We start from the raw sequence: 25,137 nt of genomic DNA, 5'->3' as shown, positions 1-25,137 counted from the left end.
GCAGCCATAAAGAAGATTTCCAAAGAAAAGAGGAACAGCATCACCCAGCTCATCGATAGCAGTCTCTCAGCCAAGAAAATTGCCAAATTGCATTATCTGGGTGCTATGAAAGTTGGAAGAATAAGATAATAATATTGTAATAAGATGTATATATATAATATGTAATAAGATTGTAATAATGAGATCACAGATGTCGATGGAAGTATTATTACGCAAGTCTGGAATGGTGGACCGATAGAAGGTGAAGAAGCCTCAACTTCAGTATCATCATAAAGAGTGTCGGCTTGTGTTTACAAAAAGTGTAAAGTAGAAGATTGGAAATGGGTGATTTGAAGCAATGAGACAATAGTCAATAGACTATTCTCTGATGGGTGCAAATGGGTCTGAAATAAACAAGGGAAAAAGAGGCTAATAGATCGAGAACTGTCAAGTTCAGTAGAGGAAGCCTGATAATATGGGGTTGTTTCATAGCCAATGACGATGGATACTTGACCAGGATCTATGGTGGGCTCAATACTGAGGTATATGTTAGTATCCTACAAGCTGAGTTACTTTGTATACTCAAGTACTATGGGTATGAAAAGAACAACATAGTTTTCAGCAGAAGAACAACCCGAAGCATACGTGAAGATTGGCGAAGAATTGGTTCAATGACAATGAAGTAGAGGTGCTGGATTGACCCCCACAGTTCCCAGACTTCAAACCAATCGAAAACCTGTGGGAAGAGTTGAGGAAAAAAGCTGTATACATACCCAAATTAGCTGACTAGCATGCACCAACAATGGAAACATGTATAAGAAACCTGGAATCAGATTTCTTTATAGACATGCTTGAGTCTGATTGAGAGCATAGTCAGAAGGATTCAGGCAGTGTTGAAAGCTAAAGGTGGATTTACAGTCATATGAAAAAGTTTTGGCACCCCTATTAATGTTAACCTTTTTTCTTTGTAATAATTTGGGTTTTTGCAACAGCTATTTCAGTTTCATATATCTAAAGCGGGCTTTACACGCTACAATAAATCTTACGATGTGTCGGCGGGGTCACGCCGTAAGTGACGCACATCTGGCATCGTAAGTTGGGTTTTTGCAACAGCTATTTCAGTTTCATATATCTAATAACTGATGGACTGAGTAATATTTCTGGATTGAAATGAGGTTTATTGTAGTATTTATTGCATTAACAGAAAATGTGCAATCCGCATTTAAACAAAATGTGACCGGTGCAAAAGTATGAGCACCCTTATCAATTTCTTGATTTGAACACTCCTAACTACTTTTTACTGACTTACTAAACCACTAAATTGGTTTTGTAACCTCATTGAGCTTTGAACTTCATAGGCAGGTGTATCCAATCATGAGAAAAAGTATTTAAGGTGGCCACTTGCAAGTTGTTCTCCTATTTGAATCTCCTATGAAGAGTGGCATCATGGGCTCATCAAAACAACTCTCAAATGATCTGAAAACAGATTATTCAACATAGTTGTTCAGGGGAAGGATACAAAAAGTTGTCTCAGAGATTTAAACTGTCAGTTTCCACTGTGAGGAACATAGTAAGGAAATGGAAGAACACAGGTACAGTTCTTGTTGAGCCCAGAAGTGGCAGGCCAAGGAAAAATATCAGAAAGGCATAGAAGAAGAATGGTGAGAACAGTCAAGGACAATCCACAGACCACCTACAAAGACCTGCAGCATCATCTTGCTGCAGATGGAGGCAATGTGCATCGGTCAACAATACAGCGCACGTTGCACAAGGTGAACCTGTATGGGAGAGTTATGTGAAAGAAGCAGTTTCTGCAAGCACACCACAAACAGAGTCGCCTGAGGTATGCAAAAGCACATTTGGACAAGCCAGTTACCTTTTGGAAGAAGGTCCTGTGGACCGATGAAACAAAGATTGAGTGGTTTGATCATACAAAAAGGCGTTATGCATGGAGGCAAAAAAACACGGCATTCTAAGAAAAGCACTTGCTATCCACAGTAAAATTTGGTGGAGGTTCCATCATGCTTTGGGGCTGTGTGGCCAATGCCGGCACCGGGAATCTTTTTAAATTTGAGGGTCGCATGGATTCAACTCAGTATCAGCAGATTCTTGACAATAATGTGCAAGAATCAGTGACGAAGTTGAAGCTACGCAGGGGATGGATATTTCAGCAAGACAATGATCTAAAACACTGCTCCAAATCTACTCAGGCATTCATGCAGAGGAATAATTACAATGTTCTGGAATGGCCATCCCAGTCCCCAGACCTGAATATCATTGAACATCTGTGGGATGATTTGAAGCGTGCTGTCCATGCTTGGCGACCATCAAACTTAACTGAACTGGAATTGTTTTGTAAACAGGAATGGTCAAATATACCTTCATCCAGCATCCAGGAACTCATTAAAAGCTACAGGAAGCGACTAGAGGCGGTTATTTTTGCAAAAGGAGGATCTAAAAAATATTAATGTCACTTTTATGCTGAGGTGCCCATACTTTTGCACCGGTCAAATTTTGTTTAAATGTGGATTGCACATTTTCTGTTAGAACAATAAACCTCATTTCAATCCAGAAATATTACTCAGTCCATCAGTTATAAAGCATGCTTTACACGGTACAATTACGCATATGATATCGTATGCGATCGTACCCGCCCCCATCGTATGTGCAGCACATTCAATTTATTGACCATGTCGCACAAACGATTATTTCCCGTCACACGTACTTACCTTCCATACGACCTCGATGTAGGCGGCGAACATCCACTTCATGGAGTGGGAGGGACGTTTGGCGTCACAGTGACGTCATGCGGCAGCCGGCCAATAGAAGCGGAGGGGCAGAGATGAGCGGGACATAAACATCCCGCCCACCTCCTTCCTTCCGCATTGCCGGCGGGAGCCACGGGATGCAGGTAAGATCTGTTCATCGTTCCCGGGGTGTCATATACTGCCATATGTGCTACCTCGGGAACATTGGACAACCCGACGTACAATTTTTAGCTTTTGAACGACGTGCATGCGATGAATGATTTTTCGTTCAATCGCAATCGCACGTAGGTTTTACACGCTACAATATTACTTACGATGCCAGATGTGCGTCACTTACGGCGTGACCCCGCCGACACATGGTAAGATTTATTGTAGCGTGTAAAGCCCGCTTTAGATATATGAAACTGAAATAGCTGTTGCAAAAACCCAAATTATTACAAAGAGAAAAGGTTAACATTAATAGGGGTGCCCAAACTTTTTCATATGACTGTCAAAATGCTAGCAAAATAATAAAAATTTAAATTTAGATTTTAAATCATATGCTAAATAGTTACAAGTCAATTTTTTGTATGCGATAGCCAAGATGATGGTCTATAAAATTAATGTAGTCTCAAGCGCAAAGCTGTAATGGATGGGGAGATATGGAGCCTGAAAGTCAAATTTTCAAAACATTGTTACCCTTTTGCTTGTCAGTGTATAAATCTTTTTTTTACTGTCAGCCATACTGGTCCAGAGATATGTGCATTTTATTTAGTGATCATTTTTATGGTCTTTACCATTGGGGTTTTGCTTACAGGGCAGTGATTTAGAGTAGGTTAAATAAACATCTCAAGGGAATCCTGTGAGCAACACCTCATTGGTAGAGACTGGAGAGGAGTGAAAAGATGGCTGATTCCACCTGATGACATTGCTATAGTGATTTTGATACTGCAATGTAATATTCTAAAGTATTTTTGTATGTGGATATTTTATGTAATCGTTTAATGTATGATTAATGCTTCATATGCAGTTATATTGGGTAAGAAATGAAGTAGCTTCCAGCTGGGTAGCATAGGTACTGTGAAGAGTTTTTGGGAGAAAGAAGAGAGCTGCATTGTGTACGATCGGAAGCACATGAAAGTATAACTGTGAGTTTGTGGGAGCTCTTAGACATCACAGGCAAAGTGGGTCTGAAGAGGCCACGTAATTGACAGATCTAGAAGTGTTAATAAAGAAATGTTGGATTTGGTAGACCGGGGCACAGGTAACGAGTAGATGGACTAAATTAATCAATAGACTGGGGATGTTTATTGCCTTCTATAGGCTTTGCCTTTTCTTCACTGTCCAAATGCTGATGGTTTCAATGGTCTTTTTTCTCTCTTCTTTGTTCGCTACTCTCCAGGTATTTCCCATTTTCCTGTTTTGGTTTTCCCTATCAGAATCTGGGTTCAGTTTTAGATGTTCACCTTTTACTGAACGTCTTTGCTGGCTATACCTCTAGGTGTACTTGTGTTTAGGAGTTTCATCCCTTCAGCTTAGAGGTTTACCTCATTGGGTAAACACCAGTTTAGCGCCTGGAGTGAATTGGTTTGTTTTCCTTTCCAGCACCTTTTCCTTTCAACTCTTTTAAGTTTCTGGTAGATTTGCTAATTTGGAACCCTTTTTTTTAGCTTTCCCTCTCTACCTTATAGGAACGTTTTCTCACTTGGAGTTTTTGTATCTTCCTGCACACCTTCCTCTCCTCTTGTTTGCAGTATATTGTGGCCAACCCCTCTGGTCCTTCAGAAGGTATAAGAAATTCCTCAATAGCCTTTTAGGGAATCAGGTCCGAGGTGGTATTTAGAGTTCTGTGGCTAGGGACTTTCAAGTCTTTACAGGGATCAGTTATCTGCGGGTGCAGAGTTTCCCTGTAGTAAATCTTCCCTTTGTTTGTTACCCGTGTTTGAGAGTGTTTATGTTCATAAGAATATGCTTTGTGACTAGAGATGAGTAAAAAGATTTGCCTTACCCTAGTTCACCATCTTCCTTGGGAATTTGTGCCAGCTGGAACAATTTCTCAGCTTGACTTGTAAATTCTATTCACTAGGGGCACTCTACAGAACATGAATTATCAGCTGATTTTGAGGTTCAATTGACAAAGTGACAGTGGAAAGTTTCAAGATTTATTTTTTCAATATTAGAGGGTCATTTACATCTTCAACTTTTATGGCCAAAACAGGAAAAACTGTTTTTAGATCTCAATCCTGGCCACCAAAGGTTGGGTTCTGAAAACAGCTGATCACAGCTGGCCTGTTAGTATAACTTGTATAGAAATGATTGGGAGTAATAGTAGTAGTGTAGCACAGCGAGTTGCATTGCTGGAGTAATTCATGAGTTGTGGAAACAGCTTTGCTCTCTGTACTACACTGATTAGTTAACTCCCATTCATTACCATTCATAGGAGTGCACTCAAACAGCATAGTGCAACTATGGTTGGCTATTTAGCAATCACACCTCTGGAGGCCAGGGCCTAGAAGCAGTGATTCCCATCTTGGCCATGAAAGTCCATTTGATAGTGTAAGATCAAATAGAATCACCAGAAATGTTTCAAATAATATGTTTAACATAAAAACTTTATTTAGGATGACAAATTCCCTGTGCTAGCTATTGTGCTATGTTTGTGCTAGAAATTTGCTAGGTTTTGTACCATAATTTGGTGCAAAATAGATGTAAAGTAAGCCAATAGGAAATGGTGTAAGGAAGAGTGTAGCAAGATGCCCCAATTTTTCACAAACGTTTTAAGCTGCCTACATTTAAGGGAATTATCCAAACATCAATCTTCTATAGCGCACTGTACCTCTGCCTCCTTCCTTGCTACTTGCCAGGGGCTGGTGTGCTCTTACTTGATTGACAGTTCGGACTAGAGGCATCATTGTGTTGTGGGCAGGATCTGTATGCTCTTTAAAACTGCAGGCAGAACCAGCCTTGTCTCTGCAGTATCGTAGGAGTGCATTTCATTGGAGCTAGTTTCAGAACAGTGATTACAAGCTCAATTGCAAAAAGTACTCTGTTTCTACTCTAGAAAATCTGCAGGGGGGGCTGGTAAGCTAGCCAGCAAGCAAGAAATTAGAAAATTAAAAATCTTCTCGTTCTTGAGTATCGAGCAGATTTTTAATAACAAGTAAATTGCAATGTTGTTTCTTATTAAAAGCATTTTGCTTTCGTAACAATTTATGATAATTAGAATAACCCTTTGAAACAGTAATAGACAAACTTACCCTGTTCATTTTTATGAAGAGACATGGCTGTCCTGATGCAAAGCCAAACGTGTGATCCTTATCGTAGGAGCAATTCCCAAGCATGTCAGTTGTGAACTGACATGCATGTTTAGTATTTTCATTCACAGTTAGAAAAGATTTGACATCAGTAGTGTTGCTGCAGTCCTTGTTCTTCTTTTCCATCTGGTTGGTTTTATTGTACGCTGTAATGTATTACGCAATCAGTGAGTTATGGTATACAGCAGGGGTCTCAAACTCGGCTGGGTATATTGGCCACACATAGAAAAAATAAAAAAAAAAAAAAAATTTGGGGGGCCGCATTTTTTGCAAAGGGACATATTTATTGATACCATATTTTTTTCCACACATCTTTGAATCACTCTTTTGATCATTTTTCTTTAATTTATTTTATTTTTTTAAATGGCATTCATCGTGGGTTATGGTACAGTTCTATAGCTTGGGTTGTCACAACTGTGACTATCAAATGTGCACTTTTTTGTTTAATATATATATATATATATATATATACACAGTACAGACCAAAAGTTTGGACACAACTCCTCATCCAAGGAGTTTTCTTTATTTTCATGACTCTAAAAATTGTAGATTCACCTTGAAAGCATATAAACTATGAATTAAAACATGTGGAATGAAATACTTAAAAAAGTGTAAAACAACTGAAAATATGTCCTATATTCTAGGTTCTTCAAAGTAGCAACCTTTTGATTTCATTACTACTTTGCACACTCTTGGCATTCTCCTGATGAGCTTCAAGAGGTAGTCACCGGAAATGGTTTTCCAACAGTCTTGAAGGAGTTCCCAGAGATGCTTAGCACTTGTTGGCCCTTTTGCCTTCACTCTGCGGTCCAGCTCACCCCAAACCATCTCGATTGGGTTCAGGTCTGGTGACTGTGGAGACCAGGTCATCTGGCGTAGCACCCCATCACTCTCCTTCTTAGTCAAATAGCACATACACAGCCTGGAGGTGTGTCTGGGGAGCACCCTTACACCATCATACCTCCTCCTCCATGCTTCACGGTGGGAACCAGGCATGTAGAGTCCATCCGTTCATCTTTTCTACAAAGACACGGTGGTTGGATCCAAAGATCCCAAATTTGGCCTCATCAGACCAAAGCACAGATTTCCACTGGTCTAATGTCCATTCCTTGTGTTCTTTAGCCCAAACAAGTCTCTTCTGCTTGTTGTCTGTCCTTAGCAGTGGTTTTCTAGCAGCTATTTTACCATGAAGGCCTGCTGCACAAAGTCTCCTCTTAATAGTTGTTCTAGAGATAAGAAGGTGTGTCCAAACTTTTGGTCTGTACTGTATATATGCATGTTTATAGTAAAAAAATGTTCATGCTTTATTCATTTTTTTTATTTATTGACTTGTAAGTAATATCATCTTACAGTTAGCACTGTATAGTAATTTTGACCATCATCTTGTAGTAATATTTCCATCCTGCACCCCATCTTGTAATAATGTTCCCATCCTTGTCCCCATTCTGTAATAATGCATCCATCTTTTTTCCCATCATGTAGTAATGTGCCTATCCTTTTCCCCTTGTAAGTAATGTGCCTTATCCTTCTCAACTTCTTGTAGTAATGTGCAAATCTTGTCCCGTCTTATAGTCATGTGCCCATCCTTGTCCTCTTGTAGTAATGTGCCTCATCCTTGTCACCTTCTTGTAGTAATGTGCTCGAACCTTGTCACCTTCTTGTAGTAATGTTCTCATCCTTGTCCCCTTCTGGTAATAATGTGCCATGCTTGTCCCCATCACATAGTAATATGCACATCTTTGTCCACTTGTGGTAATGTGCCCATCTTAATCCCCATCCTATAGTAATGTGCCCATCCTTGTTCCCATCCTGTAGTAATGTGCTCATCCTTGTCCTCATCCTGTAGTAGTGTGCCCATCTTGGTCACCATCCTTTAGTAATGTGCCCATCATGGTCCCTATCCTGTCGTAATGTGCCCATCTTTGTTCCCTTGAAGTAATGTGCCCCATCCTTGTCCTCATCCTGTAATAATGTCCACATCATTGTCCCCTTCTTGTGCTCATCCTGTCCCCATCCTGTAGTAATGTGCTTAGCCTGGTCCCCATACTGTATCCATGTGCCCATCCTTGTTCCCTTGTAGTAATGTTCCTCATCCTTGTCCCCATCCTGTGGTAATGTACCCATACCTGTCCCCATCCTGTAGAAATGCACCCATTAGATGTCCTCATGCTGTAGTAATGTGCCCATCCTTGCCCCCTTCTTGTAGTAATGTGCCGATCCTGGTACCCATCCTGTAGTACTGTCCCCATCCTGAAGTAATGTGCCCATCCTGCTCCCCATTTTGTCCAATTCTTGTAGCAATGTACTATACTGTAGTAATGTACCCTATTGTGTCATTCTTTCTATACACATAAAAAAACATATTCTCCTAACCTATCCTTCATTCCATCGGGGCATGTAGACTCCTTGACAATTGCAGCCTGGTGCAGGGGGCCGCTGCCAACAGAGCTTTATTTCAGTTGAATGTATTGCAAGCACCACACAAACAAGCTCTCTGCACAGCTATACAAATGACAGCCGCCGGCCAATCAAAGGCCAGCAACTGATGTAATACACCGATGTCAGCTGCTGGCCTCTGATTAGCCAGTGTCTGCCATTGGTATAGCTGTGCAGAGAGCTTGTCTCTGTGCAGCGTTGGCAATACATTCAACTGAAATAAAGAGCTGATGATGGTGGCCATGATTGTCAAGGAGTCCGCAGGCCACAAGAAGCAGTCTCAGGGGGCATATGTGGGCCGCCTGTTTTAGACCCTTGGTATACAGTATAGGTACCAATCATTATTATCACTATCATTTTTAATATTATTTTTAATACATATTATCCATATATGGGCTGAATATTACTTTTAATCAATAATAAGTCTGTGATCTAGTTGCATCATCCCTTTCATTAAGGTCTATTTTTGCAGTGTGGATAGGCAGCATTTTTTTTCTATTGAGTTTTGCAAAACTCATTTAAGACAGCAATGTTTGGTTAAGAAGATGATGAATATATCTACTTCTGCATTTACTTCTGCCACTACTTGAAATTCTAGTGTTAGATGGTATTTCTAAATATCACCATCTGTTGATCAGCATGATGGTTTCATTATTGTCTTATCATTTAATTACGATTACCTATTAGTTAAACTTTCTTTCATCTTGGGCAATAATTAAATTCCTTGTACTAATCCTGTATCTAACAGAGGTCAAGGCAGAATGCTTTGTTGGTCTACCCGTGACACCTAGTAGCCGGGGCACATAAATCACCAGCCCCAAGCCAGCTTCTTCCATGAAATAGTCAAAACCTTTCATAAATTATGCTACGTCCTTCTTAGTGATGAGGGATCACTAAAATGCTAGAGTGCTCGGTACTCGAAACAAGCAGGTCAGACACTCATACGAGCTGGATTTGAGCAACAAGTATAATGGAAGTCAAAGGGAAACTAGAGCATTTTTTTGGAAAATCTAAACAGGAGGGCTGAAGGGGTGCAGGAAAGTTATTAAAATGGATGGAAACAGCACTTATATGGAATGGGAACAGCATGGGGAGGATGCCTGGAAGCATCTCTGACTCTCAGGTTACTGTTGGAAACAATGTTGTTAGAGTATTAGGTTGTGTGAACACATTGCATTTTTAGATAAATTTTAGACTGCAAATTTGTCCCAAAACCTGAAGGGAATCCTGATGCCAGCAAAGTCAATGAGAATCCTGAAATATCATGCACACGTTGCTTATTTGTGATTTGCAGATTTAGTGCAGAAAATACTCCACTTTTATGAACTGACAATAAAACATACAATGCTGAAGATAAAATGGACTTTACAGGGGAAAAAAATAAAACATTATTTTCTGTATAATGATTTGTATACAGTCATAGCCAAAAGTTTTGAGAATGACACCAAAATTATTTTTTCACATGATCTGTTGCCCTCTGGTTTTTAATTGTGTTTGTCTGATGTTTACATCACATACAGAAATATAATTGCAATCATATTATGAGTACCAAAAGGTTATATTGACAGTTAGAATGAGTTAATGCAGCAAGTCAATATTTGCAGTGTTGACCCTTCTTCTTCAGGACCTCTGCAATTCTCCCTGGCATGCTCTCAATCAACTTCTGGACCAAATCCTGACTGATAGCTGTCCATTCTGCATAAGCAATGCTTGCATTTTGCCAGAATTTGTTGGTTTTTGTTTGTCCACCCGTCTCTTGATGATTGCCCACAAGTTCTCAATGGGATTAAGATCTGGGGAGTTTCCAGGCCATGGACCCAAAATCTCTATGTTTTGTTCCATGAGCCATTTAGTGATCACCTTTGCTTTATGGCAAGGTGCTCCATCATGCTGGAAAAGGCATTGTTGGGCACCAAACTGCTCTTGGACAGTTGGGAGAAGTTGCTCTTGGAGGACATTCTGGTACCATTCTTTATTCATGGCTCTGTTTTTAGGCAAGACTGTGAGTGAGCCGATTCCCTTGGCTGAGAAGCAACCCCACACATGAATCGTTTCTGGATGCTTAACAGTTGGCATGAGACAAGACTGGTGGTAGCGCTCACCTCTTCTTCTCCTAATAAGCTGTTTTCCAGATGTCCCAAACAATCGAAAAGGGGATTCATCTGAGAAAATGACTTTACCCCAGTCCTCAGCAGTCCACTCCCTGTACCTTTTGCAGAATATCAGTCGGTCCCTGATGTTTTTTCTGGAGAGAAGTGGCTTCTTTGCTGCCCTCCTTGAAACCAGGCCTTGCTCAAAGAGTCTCCGCCTCACAGTGCATGCAGAAGCACTCACACCAGCCTGCTGCCATTGCTGAGCTAGCTCGGCACTGCTGGTAGTCCGATCCCGCAGCTGAAACAGTTTTAAGATACGGTCCTGGCATTTGCTGGTCCTTCTTGGGCACCCTGGAGCCTTTTTGGCAACAATGGAAGCTCTCTCCTTGAAGTTCTTGATGATGCGATAGATTGTTGACTGAGGTGCAATCTTTGTAGCTGCGATACTCTTCCCTGTTAGGCCATTTTTGTGCAGAGCAATGATGGCTGCACGTGTTTCTTTAGAGATAACCATGGTTAACTGAAGAGAAACAATGATACCAAGCACCAGCCTCCTTTTAAAGTGTGCAGTGGTGTCATTCTTACTTAATCATGACTGATTGATCGCCAGCCCTGTCCTCATCAACACCCACACCTGTGTTAATGGCACAATCACTAAAACAATGTTAACTGCTCCTTTTAAGGCAGTAATGCAATGCTGTTGAAATGTGTTTTGGGGGTTAAAGTTCATTTTCTTAGCCAATATTGACTTTGCAAGTAATTGCTGTTAAGCTGATCTCACTCTTTATGACATTCTGGAGTATATGCAAATTGCCATTAGAAAAACTTAAGCATTAGACTTTGTAAAAATTAATATTTGTAGCATTCTCAAAACTTTTGGCCATGACTGTATAAGGCAAACTTAAAAAGTGAAAAATAAAACCACCTCCTCCCTCCTCCACCCCTTAATAGCCTGACCATCTCTCAGCGTATTTCCCTGTCGCCTATGACTACAGTAGATGGCATAGTAGAGGCGAAAATAAAACACCAGTAGTCACTGGAAAATTTAATTTTAACATTTTACTACCTTATCTGGGCATGTGTTGTGTATGAAATGATCAGACAGATTGTTTAATTTATGAAGAATGGACTATGAAACTCACAAAGCCTATACAGACAATGCAAGAACTGACAAATATTTGAAGGCAGAGGGACTTCGATACACCCGGTATTATATGCCTATGTGCCCACGGGACTATGTACCCACGGATTTTGCCACGGAAAACCTGCGGATTTATCTGGATTTTCTGCATAAACCCGCAGGTTTTAGCAAGTACAGACACTCCTCATGTTATCCTATGGGACATGGGGAGTGCTGTGTCCATGCTGCGGTATGTGTGGCAGCGGAACATGCTGCGGATGTCCCACAACCGCACGTAACTGCATGGGAATTATCCCTGCAGAATTACCTGCGGATTTCCCGGCCCTCCACTATGGAGATAAAGGCTGGGACTTCTGCAGGTAAGTCGCATGAATGTCCGCAGGTTTTCCACACATATTTCGCTGGAATCCCGCAGCTATGGATTGCTGCTGATTCCGGGGAGCTTCTGCGGGAAACCTGCGGACATACCTGCGAATATACGCAGGTACAATGTTCCGTGGGCACATAGCCTTAGACATAAAGGAGGGCCTAATACACATGCTATTAAAATTGTTAGGTAGTGGGACTCCTAGACTCATATAGCCTATGTACTAATTGCAAGGGCTACCAGAAATTAGAAGGAGGGACTGCAATACAACCTGTAAGACATGTAGAGAAGGGCCTCAGAAAACATTATTGTCCCATTTTGAAGGAGAGTGATGCATAGCCTGAGGAATACTATGTACTAAAGATGATAAGACATACCTGAGAGAAATTTGCATAGACTTTTCACAATTCCTTCATAAGACTTTTCATTTGAAATGTTGTAGAAAACTTCAATTCCTTCTTCGCCATATACATTTGGCCGCATTGTCACCCCTGTCCAGCACAATTGTATATTTAAGTTTTTACTTGAAAGTGTAGATTATGATGTATATTAAAGGTGGAAAAAAGTTCTGAAATAATTCTACTTGGAAGGATTTTTTTCACATAACAAAAAACAAGCATTTTAATAGGGGTGTGTAGACTTTTTATATTCACTTTATCAGTGATTAACTGCGCTGTTCTATGCAGAGGCATTAAATATATATACATAATCTGTATGATTTACTGTTTTATACAACGGGAATAATTTTGCAAAAGATAAAATGCACTGGTATCCATTGAAGTACATAAAGGGAGATGAGCATGACGTATGCCTTCAATGTACTATGGTTAATAAGTTCTTTTTTATACAATGGTAAACATTTCCATATTTAAATAAGTATTACTATATAATTTGCAATCAGAGTGATAGTGATCTCATATACAATCATGTACAGAAGGGCTAATTTTGAAAGACAATGGTGATAAGATTAACTATTTAGTCTAATAAGAGATAAAAGGGCTGTCTATGACTGACATATTGATGGCCTATGTGTAGGATAGGTCATCAGCATTGGATCGTTTGAGGTCCAACATCCAGCACCCCAACTGTTCAGCTGAAAACCATTCTGGCAAATGAATGGGAGATAATGTGCATTACATGACAGATGGCACTTTAAGAAATGGACAGCGCTTCTGTATTTTCCTCCATACATCGCTTAATTCCGGATGCTGCTGGAGTTGTTTTCAACTAAAAAGTGGGAGTCCTGGGGATAAGCCATCAATTATGTCAGTCTCAGTTAGCACTTTTGATGGGAATCTGTCAGCTGTATAAATCCTCCTAAGCCATTTATTTTATTTATTTATTTGTCAAACTTGGATGCTGCCCTTCTCCAAAGACTCAGAGCGGCTTACAACATTCATTTATATAGCACTGTTATTCCACAGTGCTTTTTACACATCGGCAACACTTTCCCCATTGGGGTTCACAATCTAACTCCCTATGTGTAGGTCTTTTTGGAGTGGGGGAGGAAACCGGAGTATCCGGAGCAAACCCATGTAAATACGGGGAGAACATACAAACTCCTTGCAGATGTTGTCCTTGGTGGGAATTGAATCCAGGACCCCAGCGCTGCAAGGCTGCAGTGCTAACCACTGAGCCACCATGCCGCCCTATACATATACATTTTTATACGCATGTAAGTTACAGAAAGTTGAATAAAATCATATCTTGATATCTGTGATTTATTGTCTTATTTTAGAGAAATCCACATTTGTCTTAATATGTAAATGAGCTGTTAAGATGTGTGGGCTGGACACGTATCTGCATTAGAAACTGACTCGAGCTTATTTTAAATAAAGGGGGTGTTACTGTTGTGAGACCTGTAATGACTGACAATCTGCTCTCCTGATCTTACATTATAGCTGTGTGGGATTACAACTTACACAGAACAGCAGAGCTAAGCCTTGCCTCATTACAAACACACCTGCAAAATATAGATCCTTATGCTAGAAAGGTAATGCTACATGTTTTTATTAGCATATACACCACTTACTCATATGGTTTACAGCATCTTCACAGAAGGTAATAGTTTAAGAAAAACAAGAAGATTTATAATATTTGTGAAGAAATTCTCCGTTTTTAGTATATAGAAACCATCTGAGCACAAGATTAACAATATCATAATGGTTGCATACAGAAAAGTAGTCCTGTGCTCTATTTGGTTTATAATTGTTACTGCCACATGGAGTATAGTCACAATCTGCTTTAACATTAATAGCATAATAGAATATCATTGGTGCCTAATATACTGGTGATTAATAAATAACTGGTCAAAATTACCTGGTGACTGGATTAGATCTTGATAATCTGGTTCATACGGGCTGAGTGTTTTCATCAGAGAGTAGATGGAAAGTGCAAATAGTCCAATCATAACACAGTAAAAAGCCACATAATAAAGACTTATATACACTGCAAAATAGAAGTATTACACTAGTATGTTTAAATGTTTTCTTCACAACTAATCTATTAATATATTTGGTTAACAAAACCTTACAGCAGCATAAAGACACATATTAATAATGAAAGTTATTGTTATTTATTTATTTTTTTTTTAAAAGGAACTTGTCACTCAATTTATGCTCAAACTACCAGCAGCATGAATGAGAGGTTGACGATATGATTGTAGCCAGGTATGCATTTCTCTAAAATGCTCTGACAGCTCAGAGAAGATATAGTTTAAAAAGCTGGCTGGATACTATTGGAATAGTCCAACACTGCCCTTGATCAACTTTTCTCCCTTTAGATGATTGGGGGGATCTCTTCCAATATATACACATGGGGGATCTCTTCCAATATATACACATGGGCGATACATATCAATCAACTAAAGCATTGTGGGGTAAAGCAGTGTTGGACTTCTTTTGTACACTATATTCCTAAGTAGAGATGAGCGGTAAAGTTCGGGGTTTCCTAGTAGTCCCTGAACTTCGAATATGGGCTTCTTACAGAAGTCCGTGTTACTGTTCAGGTTCGACATCAAATAAAGATTGTTAAACGACTGCAGCACAGCCAATAAACAGGCTTGTCGGCTGTGGCAACTTCCGAACCCATTGTATTAACTATTTGCATAGCTGTGATTGGCCGGCACACCTCGTGATCCAGCCTGTATAAATTCTGGTGCACAGTGCCCCAACAGCCAAGTGCATAGGGAATAAATAATAAAAAAGGAACCCCCTATTTTTGATAACCAACACAGGTAAAGCAGACAGCTGGGGACTGCACCCCTCAGCTGCCTGCTTTACCTTGTCTGATTATCAAAAATAAAGGGGATCCTACACCATTTTGTTTTAATTATTTGTCTAAATAATTGAAAAAGTGGTGTGGGGTCTTGCATATTTTTGATAACTAATCAAGTTAAAGCAGACAGCTAGGGGCTGGTATTATCAGGCTGGGAAGGGCCAGTGTTATTTGTCCATTTCCCACCTAAAAACATCAGCCCACAGTCCCCCAGAAGAGGCACATCCATTAGATACTATTAGGGGTCTGGGGTCAAGTTTGGATAAAGTACGGGTCTCGAACCAAATGTCCGCTCATCTCTATTCCTAAGTCCCTAGCTAGATAGTCAAACTGCATTTTATATTAAACACTTGCAACCAGGCTCTGATCCATACTGCTCATGGTTTGGTGATCAAGAATTGATGATTTATTCCCTTAAATTGTTAAAAAATGAAGTAGGCCCACACACCTTTAGTATTAATTAATCTGCAGGTGCAAAACATTCACTGTATCCCTTGAGTTTTGGATTCGCTGAGATATATGCAGAGCCAGTTTATTGCCGGTTGCATGAACCTTTTCAGCATTTGATGTGCCTGAAAGTCCCGTCTCATATAGAAGACAGCGAATTCATGAGCTAATTGCCTAACCTGTCACAATATATATGTAGCGCCCTGGACAAGCCAGGACGTCACAGGTACTACAACAACACACCCCACACCCCGGCTAGGCATACCGAAGTCAAACAAAAATCCTTGTTGCCTTCCTCCAGAGGCTGATGTCCACACCAGGGGGTGGAGCCAGGCTGTTGGCCCCACCCACTGAGGAGTACACAGTCCTGGAGGCGGGAAAAGGAAGGGAGATAGAGTTTGGAGTTTGAGGAGTGGTGAAGTGAAGTGGTAGTGGAGGAGACTGACCGTGTCCGGGTGCGTGGCCCGGGCACATACAGCAAGGTTGGCAGACGGTGGTGACCGTCTGCAGGAGAGGCTGATTGAAGTAAACCGTAAGGACCGGGGACGGGCGGTGGCCCGCCGGTACCGGATCGGGGAGCGAAGAGAAGTCAACACCATTCGGCAGGGTTTACGGACCCCGACCAGGATAGGAGTCGCCGTAAAACCGGTCAAATCCGTTAGCGAAGGGAACCTCCGGGGTTTCCCAGCAGTCAAGACCCGATTGAAGGCAACAGCTCAAACCGTGAAGGGATATACAGTCACCGCCAAGGCTACAGTTCCCAGGGCCAGAGCCTGTGGGCAAAAGGGGCTCCCTCAGCCTCCATCTAAGCTGGGGAGCGGGTTACCGGTGGGAAGCCATTGGAACCGTGAACATAACACAGGAGCAGGGAAAGGCAGTCACCGCCAACCTACCGGGAGAACTACCGCAGCCGTCTGTGGGACCCGTCCATCCAGCCGTTTGCTTTACCGGAGACTTTGCATTCATCATTGGCTGAGTGAGTACAACCGTGCCGTGCGGCACCGCGCTGCCCCCGCGACCCTGCACCTCACCAGGCCCCGTAACCCGCCTGTTATCCCTCCCTCACCGGGCCCCGGGACAACCAACCCCCCTACCCACGGAGGGGAGAAAGCAACATCCAAGCTGCTCCTTGTCACTGCTCCCGGGATCCCCGTCCAGAGCAGCGGTGGTGTCACAACCTCACCACAACCGTGGGTGGCGTCACGGACAATATCCCTAAACCAAACCACCCCCTTTCACTCACGAGCGAGGAGCGCCACTCGAGTCCCTGGGATCCGGCCCACCGCTCGAGCCACCGAGCAGCAGCAGCCGGACCCGAGCAGTGGGTGAGCGCAGCGTCCCCTCCCCGCCCGCGACAACTTGGCGTCACGAACAGGATCTTACCGCTCTGCCATCTGGTAGAGGTGCACCTTGTGACCGCCGGAGGTGTCCGGCCGAAAATTTTGAGAAGCCGCCATTTTGGGCGCGAAACGTCCCCGCTCGAGCGTCTCCTTGAGCAGTGGAGGCGCGAAAGCCGAAACCCCGCCCCTGTAGAGGAGGACCCGGAAAAAGACTAAGGGGGACGGATGGCGTCTGGCCGCATGTAGCCCGCGGCTATAAAAGCAGGGACGCCAGGACCCTGCGGCCATCTTTTGGTTCCTGGAAGAGGCTGCCGCAGCGATGTACCAACCATCCTGCAGCACCGTAGCCCCCGCGCCCGGGACCACGGCGTGGGTGGAGGTCCGGACCGCCCAACTACAACAACGGCTGCAGATCCGTGTGCAGCTCCTCTTGGAGGAGTGGGAGGCTGACATGGTGGAGGTGGTGGCAGCCATACGGAGACGCGAGGTGGAGGGAGTTTTGGAAGAGAGGGTAAGTGACCCACGCCCCTGTACCCCTAGTGGGTCGGTCATCGCGGCCGAGGGGCCCGGTCTACGCTCACTCGTCCTGCTACCTCCCCCGCTACCCGTGTTGGCTGCTGCTGCCCCGTCACTAGGCCCACTACCACCACAACCGGTAGCGGTACCCCGCCAATCCGCCCAGGCGGACCGACCTGCAACCGGGGCCCGTGACCGTCCGGAGCCGCTCCCTTGGAAGGTGCCGAAATCCGAGGCCGTCAGCGGAGAGATACGGAGGCACCTGTAGTGATCGTGCCTGAGCCAGAATCGGTTGCGACAGGCTGCTCCGTGCAGGAGATTAAGCGGGAGACGATCCCTGTGCCCATCCCCCATGCCTCGGCTGAGGCCGCGCCAGGTTGCCGCTGTAAGGCAGCACCCCAGGCCATGACACCGCGGGACCTTCCCCCCAGAATGCCAGTACTGGGCAGCGTGAAGGAGGTCTCGCGGGGCCCGACCGGTGCGCTGGGGCCCGCAGTAGCCCCTTACTGGGACAGGGAACAGACCCCGCTGGGCCAGGAGATCGCGGAGAGGGAAAGAAGGAAGGCGGAGCTGGTAGCCCACATGATTAGAGAGAAGGAAAGCCTTCGCCAAGCCACCTTCCGTGTACGGGGCCCGCTCTATGAAGGACAAGTGAGGAGGTTTGACGTCCGTCGGGGGTACGGTTTTATATATGAGCCGGGCCTGGAGGCCGAAGTCTTTGTGGCCCGACGGGACGTCAATGCCCACCTGCCGGAGGACCACCCGGGCCGCAACCTGATGCCGGGGGATTTGGTCCAGTACACTAGGCATTGCGGGGAGAGGGGTTGGTTTGCTCTGGACGCTAAGCTGAGGGGGAGTCAAGAGGCCCGAGTACCAGCCCGGCCCCCTCCCCCGGCCGACACCGTGGATTTGGAGTGAGTCAGCGGTCCACCGTTGCCAGCAGTTGTCCCCGTTGGGACCACCAGTACCGTTAAAAGTTGTGAATGATAAGTAAATCAACAGAAGATGTCACCTGATTGGAACTTTGATTGAACTGGCCGTTGCCGGCAACTGGTCCCCGTAGGGACTTCCTTCAACCGTTGCGTAAGGGACTTCTTACGGACAAGCCCGAGAACTGGCAGGGCAACCACGGACTAGTGGGATGTAAATAAAATTGTTAGCTTGATACTGTTGCTGCCTCCGGAGAGGCTGATTTGGGAGGATGGGCCTGGAGGAAAGGGATGGCCCAGGCCCGCCACTACCATAACCGGTGGCGATCCTCCGGGGGTTCAGGGGTCCCCATGGACGCGGGTCCCCTGAAAGAGACAGTACCCGCTTGGGCAGCTTGGTTCTGGACTGGGGTCAAGGGGTGCTGCCCACTTCTTAGGGGCAGCATCAGGGCCAGGTTGTTTGGGTGGGAGAAGAGTGGAAGCCGTTACCATTTGCAACGTTTAAGAACCGTACCTCCCGTTAAGGGAAGTTTATACAGCAATGCTTGTTTTAATGTTTATGTGTTTTTATCCCTTTTTCTACAGTTAACAAAAATAAAACCGGTGATGGACGGGCAGCCCACGGACGGTCTGCATTTTACTAAGGGGGAATGTGGCGCCCTGGACAAGTCAGGACGTCACAGGTACTACAACAACACAACCGACACCCCGGCTAGGCACACTGAAGTCAAACAAAAATCCTTGTTGCCTCCCTCCAGGGGCTGATGTCCACACCAGGGGGTGGAGCCAGGCGGTTGGCCCCACCCACCGAGGAGTACACAGTCCTGGAGGTGGGAAAAGGAAGGGAGATAGAGTTTGGAGTTTGAGGAGTGGTGAAGTGAAGTGGTAGTGGAGGAGACTGACCATGTCCGGGTGCGTGGCCCGGGCACATACAGCAAGGTTGGCAGACGGTGGTGAACGTCTGCAGGAGAGGCTGATTGAAGTAAACCGTAAGGACTGGGGACGGGCGGTGGCCCGCCGGTACCGTATCGGGGAGCGAAGAGAAGCCAGCACCATTCGGTAGGGTTTACGGACCCCGACCAGGCTAGGAGTCGCCGTAAAACGGGTCAAATCCGTTAGCGAAGGAAACCTCCGGGGTTTCCCAGCAGTCAAGACCGCGCTGCCCCCGCGACCCTGCACCTCACCAGGCCCCGTAACCCGCCTGTTATCCCTCCCTCACCGGGCCCCGAGACAACCAACCCCCCTACCCACGGAGGGGAGAAAACAACATCCAAGCTGCACCTTGTCACCGCTCCCGGGATCCCCGTCCAGAGCAGCGGTGGTGTCACAACCTCACCACAACCGTGGGTAGCGTTACGGACAATATCCCTAAACCAAACCACCCCCCTTTCACTCACGAGCGAGGAGCGCCGCTCGAGTCCCCGGGATCCGGCCCACTGCTCAAGCCACCGAGCAGCAGCAGCCGGACCCGAGCAGTCGGTGAGCGCAGCGTCCCCTCCCTATATATACACACACACACACACAGTGCAGACCAAAAGTTTGGACACACCTTCTCATTCAAAGAGTTTTTTCTTTACTTTCATGACTCTGAAAATTCTACATTCACATTAAAGGCATCAAAACTATGAATGAACACATGTGGAATTAAATACTTAGCAAAAAAGTGTGAAACAACTGAAAATATGTTTTATATTCTAGGTTCTTCAAAGTAGCCACCTTTTGCTTTGATCACCGCTTTGCACACTCCTGGCATTCTCTTGATGAGCTTCAAGAGGTAGTCACCGGAAATGGTCTTCCAACAGTCTTGAAGGTGTTCCCAGAGATGCGTAGCACTTGTTGGCCCTTTTGCCTTCACTCTGCGGTCCAGCTCACCCCAAACCATCTCGATTGGCTTCGGGTCTGGTGACTGTGGAGGCCAGGTCATCTGGCGTAGCACCCCATCACTCTCCTTCTTAGTCAAATAGCTTTTTCACAGCCTGGAGGTGTGTTTGGGGTCATTGCTCTGTTGAAAAATAAATGATGGTCCACCTAAATGTAAACCGGATGGAATAGCATGCCGCTGAAAGATGCTGTGGTAGCCATGCTGGTTCAGTATGCCTTAAATTTTGAATAAATCCTCAACAGTGTCACCAGCAAAGAACTCCCACAGCATCACACCTCCTCCTCCATACTTCACGGTGGGAACAAGGCATGCAGGGTCCATCCATTCACCTTTTCTGCATCGCACAAAGATACGGTGGTTGGATCCAAAAATCTCAAATTTGAACTCATCAGACCAAAGCATGGAATTCCACTGGTATAATGTCCATTCCTTGTGTTCTTTAGCCCAAACAAGTCTCTTCTGCTTGTTGCCTGTCCTTAGCAGTTGTTTCCTAGCAGCTATTTTACCATGAAGGCCTGCTGCACAAAGTCTCCTTTTAACAGTTGTTCTAGAGATGTGTCTGCTGCTAGAACTCTGTGTGGCATTGACCTGGTCTCTAATCTGAGCTGCTGATAACATGTGATTTCTGAGGCTGGTAACTTGGATAAACTTATCCTCCGCAGCAGAGGTGACTCTTTGTCTTCCTTTCCTGGGGCGGTCCTCATGTGAGACAGTTTCTTTGTAGCGTTTGATGGTTTTTGCCGCTACACTTGAGGACACTTTAAAGGTTTTCCCAATTTTTCGAACTGACTGACCTTCATTTCTTAAAGTAATGATGGCCATTCGTTTGTCTTTACTCAGCTGTTTTTTTCTTGCCATAATACAAATTCTAATAGTCTATTCAATAGGACTATCAGGTTTGTATCTCCCAGACTTCTGCACAACACAACTGATGGTGCCAACTCCATTTATAAGGCATGAAATCCCACTTATTAAACCTGACAGGGCACACCTGTGAAGTGAAAACCATTTCCGGTGACTACCTCTTGAAGCTAATCAACAGAATGCCAATAGTGTGCAAAGCAGTAATGAAAGCAAAAGGTGGCTACTTTGAAGAACCTAGAAAATAAGACATATTTTCAGGTGTTTCACACTTGTTTGTTAAGTATTTCATTCCACATGTCTTAATTCATAGTTTTGATGCCTTTAATGTGAATCTCCAGTTTTCAGAGTCATGAAAATAAAGAAAACTCTTTGAATGAGAAAGTGTGTCCAAACTTTTGGTCTGTACTGTATACTGTATACACAAGTGACTAAGGTACTGCTTGAAAAAAAGTCACTTGTGACTGAAACGTTGCTGTATCCCATGGGACATTAAAAGGTGTTTTCTTTGAAGTAAAAACTGAGTGCTACCTTTACTTTTTTTTTTTTATTTGCTGTCTATCGGAATTGGGTGAGACTGATTGGAAGGACTTTGCACCACAACATGTTAAGTGCTGCTCCTGCTTTTGCATTGCTATATATATATATATATATATATATATATAAAACGTGCCATTAGTGTAGCTTAACATGCGGTGCATATGCTGCAAATTTTCCATCCAAATTTTTAAGGGCAGGAAATATGCAGTATGTTAAAGTACTAGCAAACTACAATACTTTGTACACGTTTTAGGAAAGTGCATAAAAAGTGCTGCAAGTAAGTATGTTTTAAAAATTAAAAGTGTCAAAAGTATATTAACAAAATTTAAAGTGAATGCGCAAAACAGAAATCTAAATCAAATCAATATTTGCTGTGATAATCACCCTTTGCTATCAAACAACCTCAATTCTTCTAGATATATTTGCACAAAGAGTAACCGATTATACAAATATTTTCATATGTAGGTTAAAAGACAGTCATTTACTGAAACAGAAACAACTGTGAAGGAGGCTTAAAACTAGGTGAAAAACAGCTAAACTCTGATACAAAGTTAAAGCTGTAGAACATAATTTCATTTAACAGATCATATAAAATGGTAACACTTAGCAAAGCAACAAATTAAAACGTAGTTATACTCCATCAGCAAGATCTCTCCCCAGCAAATATTTCAGTACAGACTGGGATATTTAAGATGCTCTGTTCAAGCTCTTTTGAAGAAGCATCAAGAAATGAGCAATGTTATGGACTTAGACACAGTGGTCAGCTAAGGGAACTTAGAGCAGTCGATGAAAGATGGATCATGCTTATTTCCCTGCCAAATTAGGTGTTCAAGAGTACCATCTGGTTATAACTAGCAGCAACCAATGGTACCGAGCATGTCCATGCATGCCATAAGCATAAAACTAGTAACAACTAGTAGAACCCAGCTACTCTCAAAAGCCAAAGATTTGGCATGAAATCAAGACCTAGAGATTGAATTATGAAAACATAGGAACTGGGGTGCAAAAAAATTGCAGCAGATGCTCTGGACTGATTAGTCAAAATCTGTAATAATTGGCTGCAACATAAGGAACTTTACTGAAGGGCAGGAAAGCACTACAATAATGAATGTCTACAGGTAACCGTGAAGCATGGTGGAGGGTCCTTTCATGTTTTGGGCTGCATATCATCAAAAAGAGTTTGGGATTTGGTTAGGATTAATGGTATCCTCAATGCTGAGAAATATAGGCAGATCCCTTATCTATCATGCAATACCATAAGGGAGGAGTTGTGGAAGCTGGAGCAAGAAGTAACGGAAGTAATATCACCTCCACAGAGCCCTGTTCTCAACATCATCTAGTCTGTTTGGAACTATATGAATAGATAGAAGGATTTGCACAAGTCTACATCCACAGAAGAGCTGTAGTTAGTTTTCCAAGATGTTTAGAACAATCTGTTTGATGAGTCTAAAAACTATATGGATGGGTACCAAGAAGAAGCATTATTGTAGTATTTTTACAACTCCTGCCTGAAAATCTTGCACATTATTATATATTTATTCCTAATTTTGATGTATGAATATATTCGAATAATATTACTTCTTGTACGTGCCTGGAATGTTAAACAGCTCTATTAATCCAAATAACAGCCATTTTTGATTAGGCATACTATGTTACAGCTTACTATTAGTGATGAGCGAGTACCAAAAAGCTCGGGTGCTCGAGGCTCGGGCCGAGCATCCCAAGATACTCGTGTACTCGGCCCGAGCAACGAGCCCAATGTTATCCTATGGGAGACCCGAGTATTTTTGTGAAATCACTCCCGGCAGCATGGAGAAACCAGAAAACTGTAAATTAAAAAAAAAAACGTGCGTGTGTGTGTAAGCGTGCATATATATATACACGCGGAGTGGAGTGCGGGAGGGGCCGTAGCCGAGCGGGGAAGTGTCGGGCTAAAGGCACGGTCACGCTGTGCGGGCTGGCCAATCACTGCAATTCCACAACAGGGCTGTGGCATTGCAGTGGTCTGCCAGCCAATCCCTGCATAAGGGATGGCTGTAAAAAGAGCGCCAACATGAAGACCACGAGTACAGCACGAGTATCGCGAGATTACTCGGTCCCCGCCGAGTAGCCCGAGTACATTGATACTCGTGCGAGTACCGAGTAGTAACAAGCATACTCGCTCATCACTACTTACTATATATGAATAATTTGTCAAAATTGTTATTTTAACCATTTTTGCATTGCTATGAATGAAAAGCATTTGCTTGATAATTGAATTTTAAAAATTGTACAAAATTACATATAAATGATGTCAAATCTTTCACAAATATTTCTCTCTATGATGGTGAAGCTTAACGTCTACTACTTTACAAGAAGATCAAAAACATCTTTAAAGGTTGCAAAAATGTGACTATCTCTACATTTCCTTTTGAATACATAAAGGTTTAGTGATAATGTTTTAAAAAATTATCACTTGTATAGGTTTTTAGTACTGTTTTATTTTATTGTGTCATAACATTTAATTATTTCCTAATAGTAATATGGCTAAAAGACATACCCCATTTAACTAAGGTTCTTCCCATCAGTTCTCCTGTGTCAGAGTTCCATACAAAGCGACCAAAGTTTTCCATTCGTTGACTGCATGTCTTTTTTTCATTAAACGTCGCCATTTCTGGTGACCAAGATTGATCCCCTTCTGCAGCACAGGAAATCCAACACCAAAGCCGCCTCTGGTCACTTTCATTCTCTTTTATAGAGAGGACTGAAGGTTGCTTAGATGTCAAGTTCTACCATCAAATCAGATCAAATATTCCTCCTGCATTAGCATTGTTATCTCTGCTGCTGATATCACACACTAAAGAATTTATGGATATCACATGCCCTTCCATTTTCACCTGCATGATCCATTAACCAGCATTACGCATTTTCTGCACTTGTGTAAGTTCACCTTGATTAGTTTATTTACCTTGATAAGAAAACTAGAATCTATGCAACATGGTTTCAGAAACATTTCTTATTTTATTTAATTAAATGTTGTTTGGAAAAAGGCAAACTAATATCTGTGTCTCTATTTCGTGTGTGTGCTTTAAAAGTTATATGACTTCTGAAAAACCTTACTAATGTACATAGTCGTACCATCCACACAGCTTCATTGGGTCACCGGACCCCACTCTTCCCACCCAGCCTCACAATGTCAATGGTATTTGCATAACAAGCCGTAGGGTTTTTTTTGTACCGTTGTGGGAGTTTTTGATTATTTTTTTATAATGTCTGAAGGGAAAAATGCA

At 43.2% G+C, this 25,137-nt stretch overlaps 1 protein-coding gene across 1 annotated transcript in view; it reads right to left on the bottom strand.

Annotated features, from left to right (window-relative positions):
• Window positions 1–24,560, bottom strand: part of ATP4B (ATPase H+/K+ transporting subunit beta) — a 48,143-nt gene extending 23,583 nt beyond the window's left edge. The window contains exons 1-4 of the mRNA XM_075334328.1: window positions 24,408–24,560; window positions 14,397–14,525; window positions 12,455–12,568; window positions 5,984–6,186 (exon numbers count right to left, since the gene is read on the bottom strand). Coding sequence (XP_075190443.1) covers window positions 5,984–6,186; window positions 12,455–12,568; window positions 14,397–14,525; window positions 24,408–24,519 — 558 coding nt within the window. The 5' untranslated portion in view covers window positions 24,520–24,560. The remainder of the gene's footprint in view (window positions 1–5,983; window positions 6,187–12,454; window positions 12,569–14,396; window positions 14,526–24,407) is intronic.
• Window positions 24,561–25,137: the final 577 nt, after the last annotated feature.

The sequence above is a fragment of the Anomaloglossus baeobatrachus genome, chromosome 2, assembly GCF_048569485.1.
Source record: "Anomaloglossus baeobatrachus isolate aAnoBae1 chromosome 2, aAnoBae1.hap1, whole genome shotgun sequence".
Lineage (NCBI taxonomy): Eukaryota > Metazoa > Chordata > Amphibia > Anura > Aromobatidae > Anomaloglossus > Anomaloglossus baeobatrachus.
This window is presented reverse-complemented; position numbering and strand designations above follow the sequence as displayed.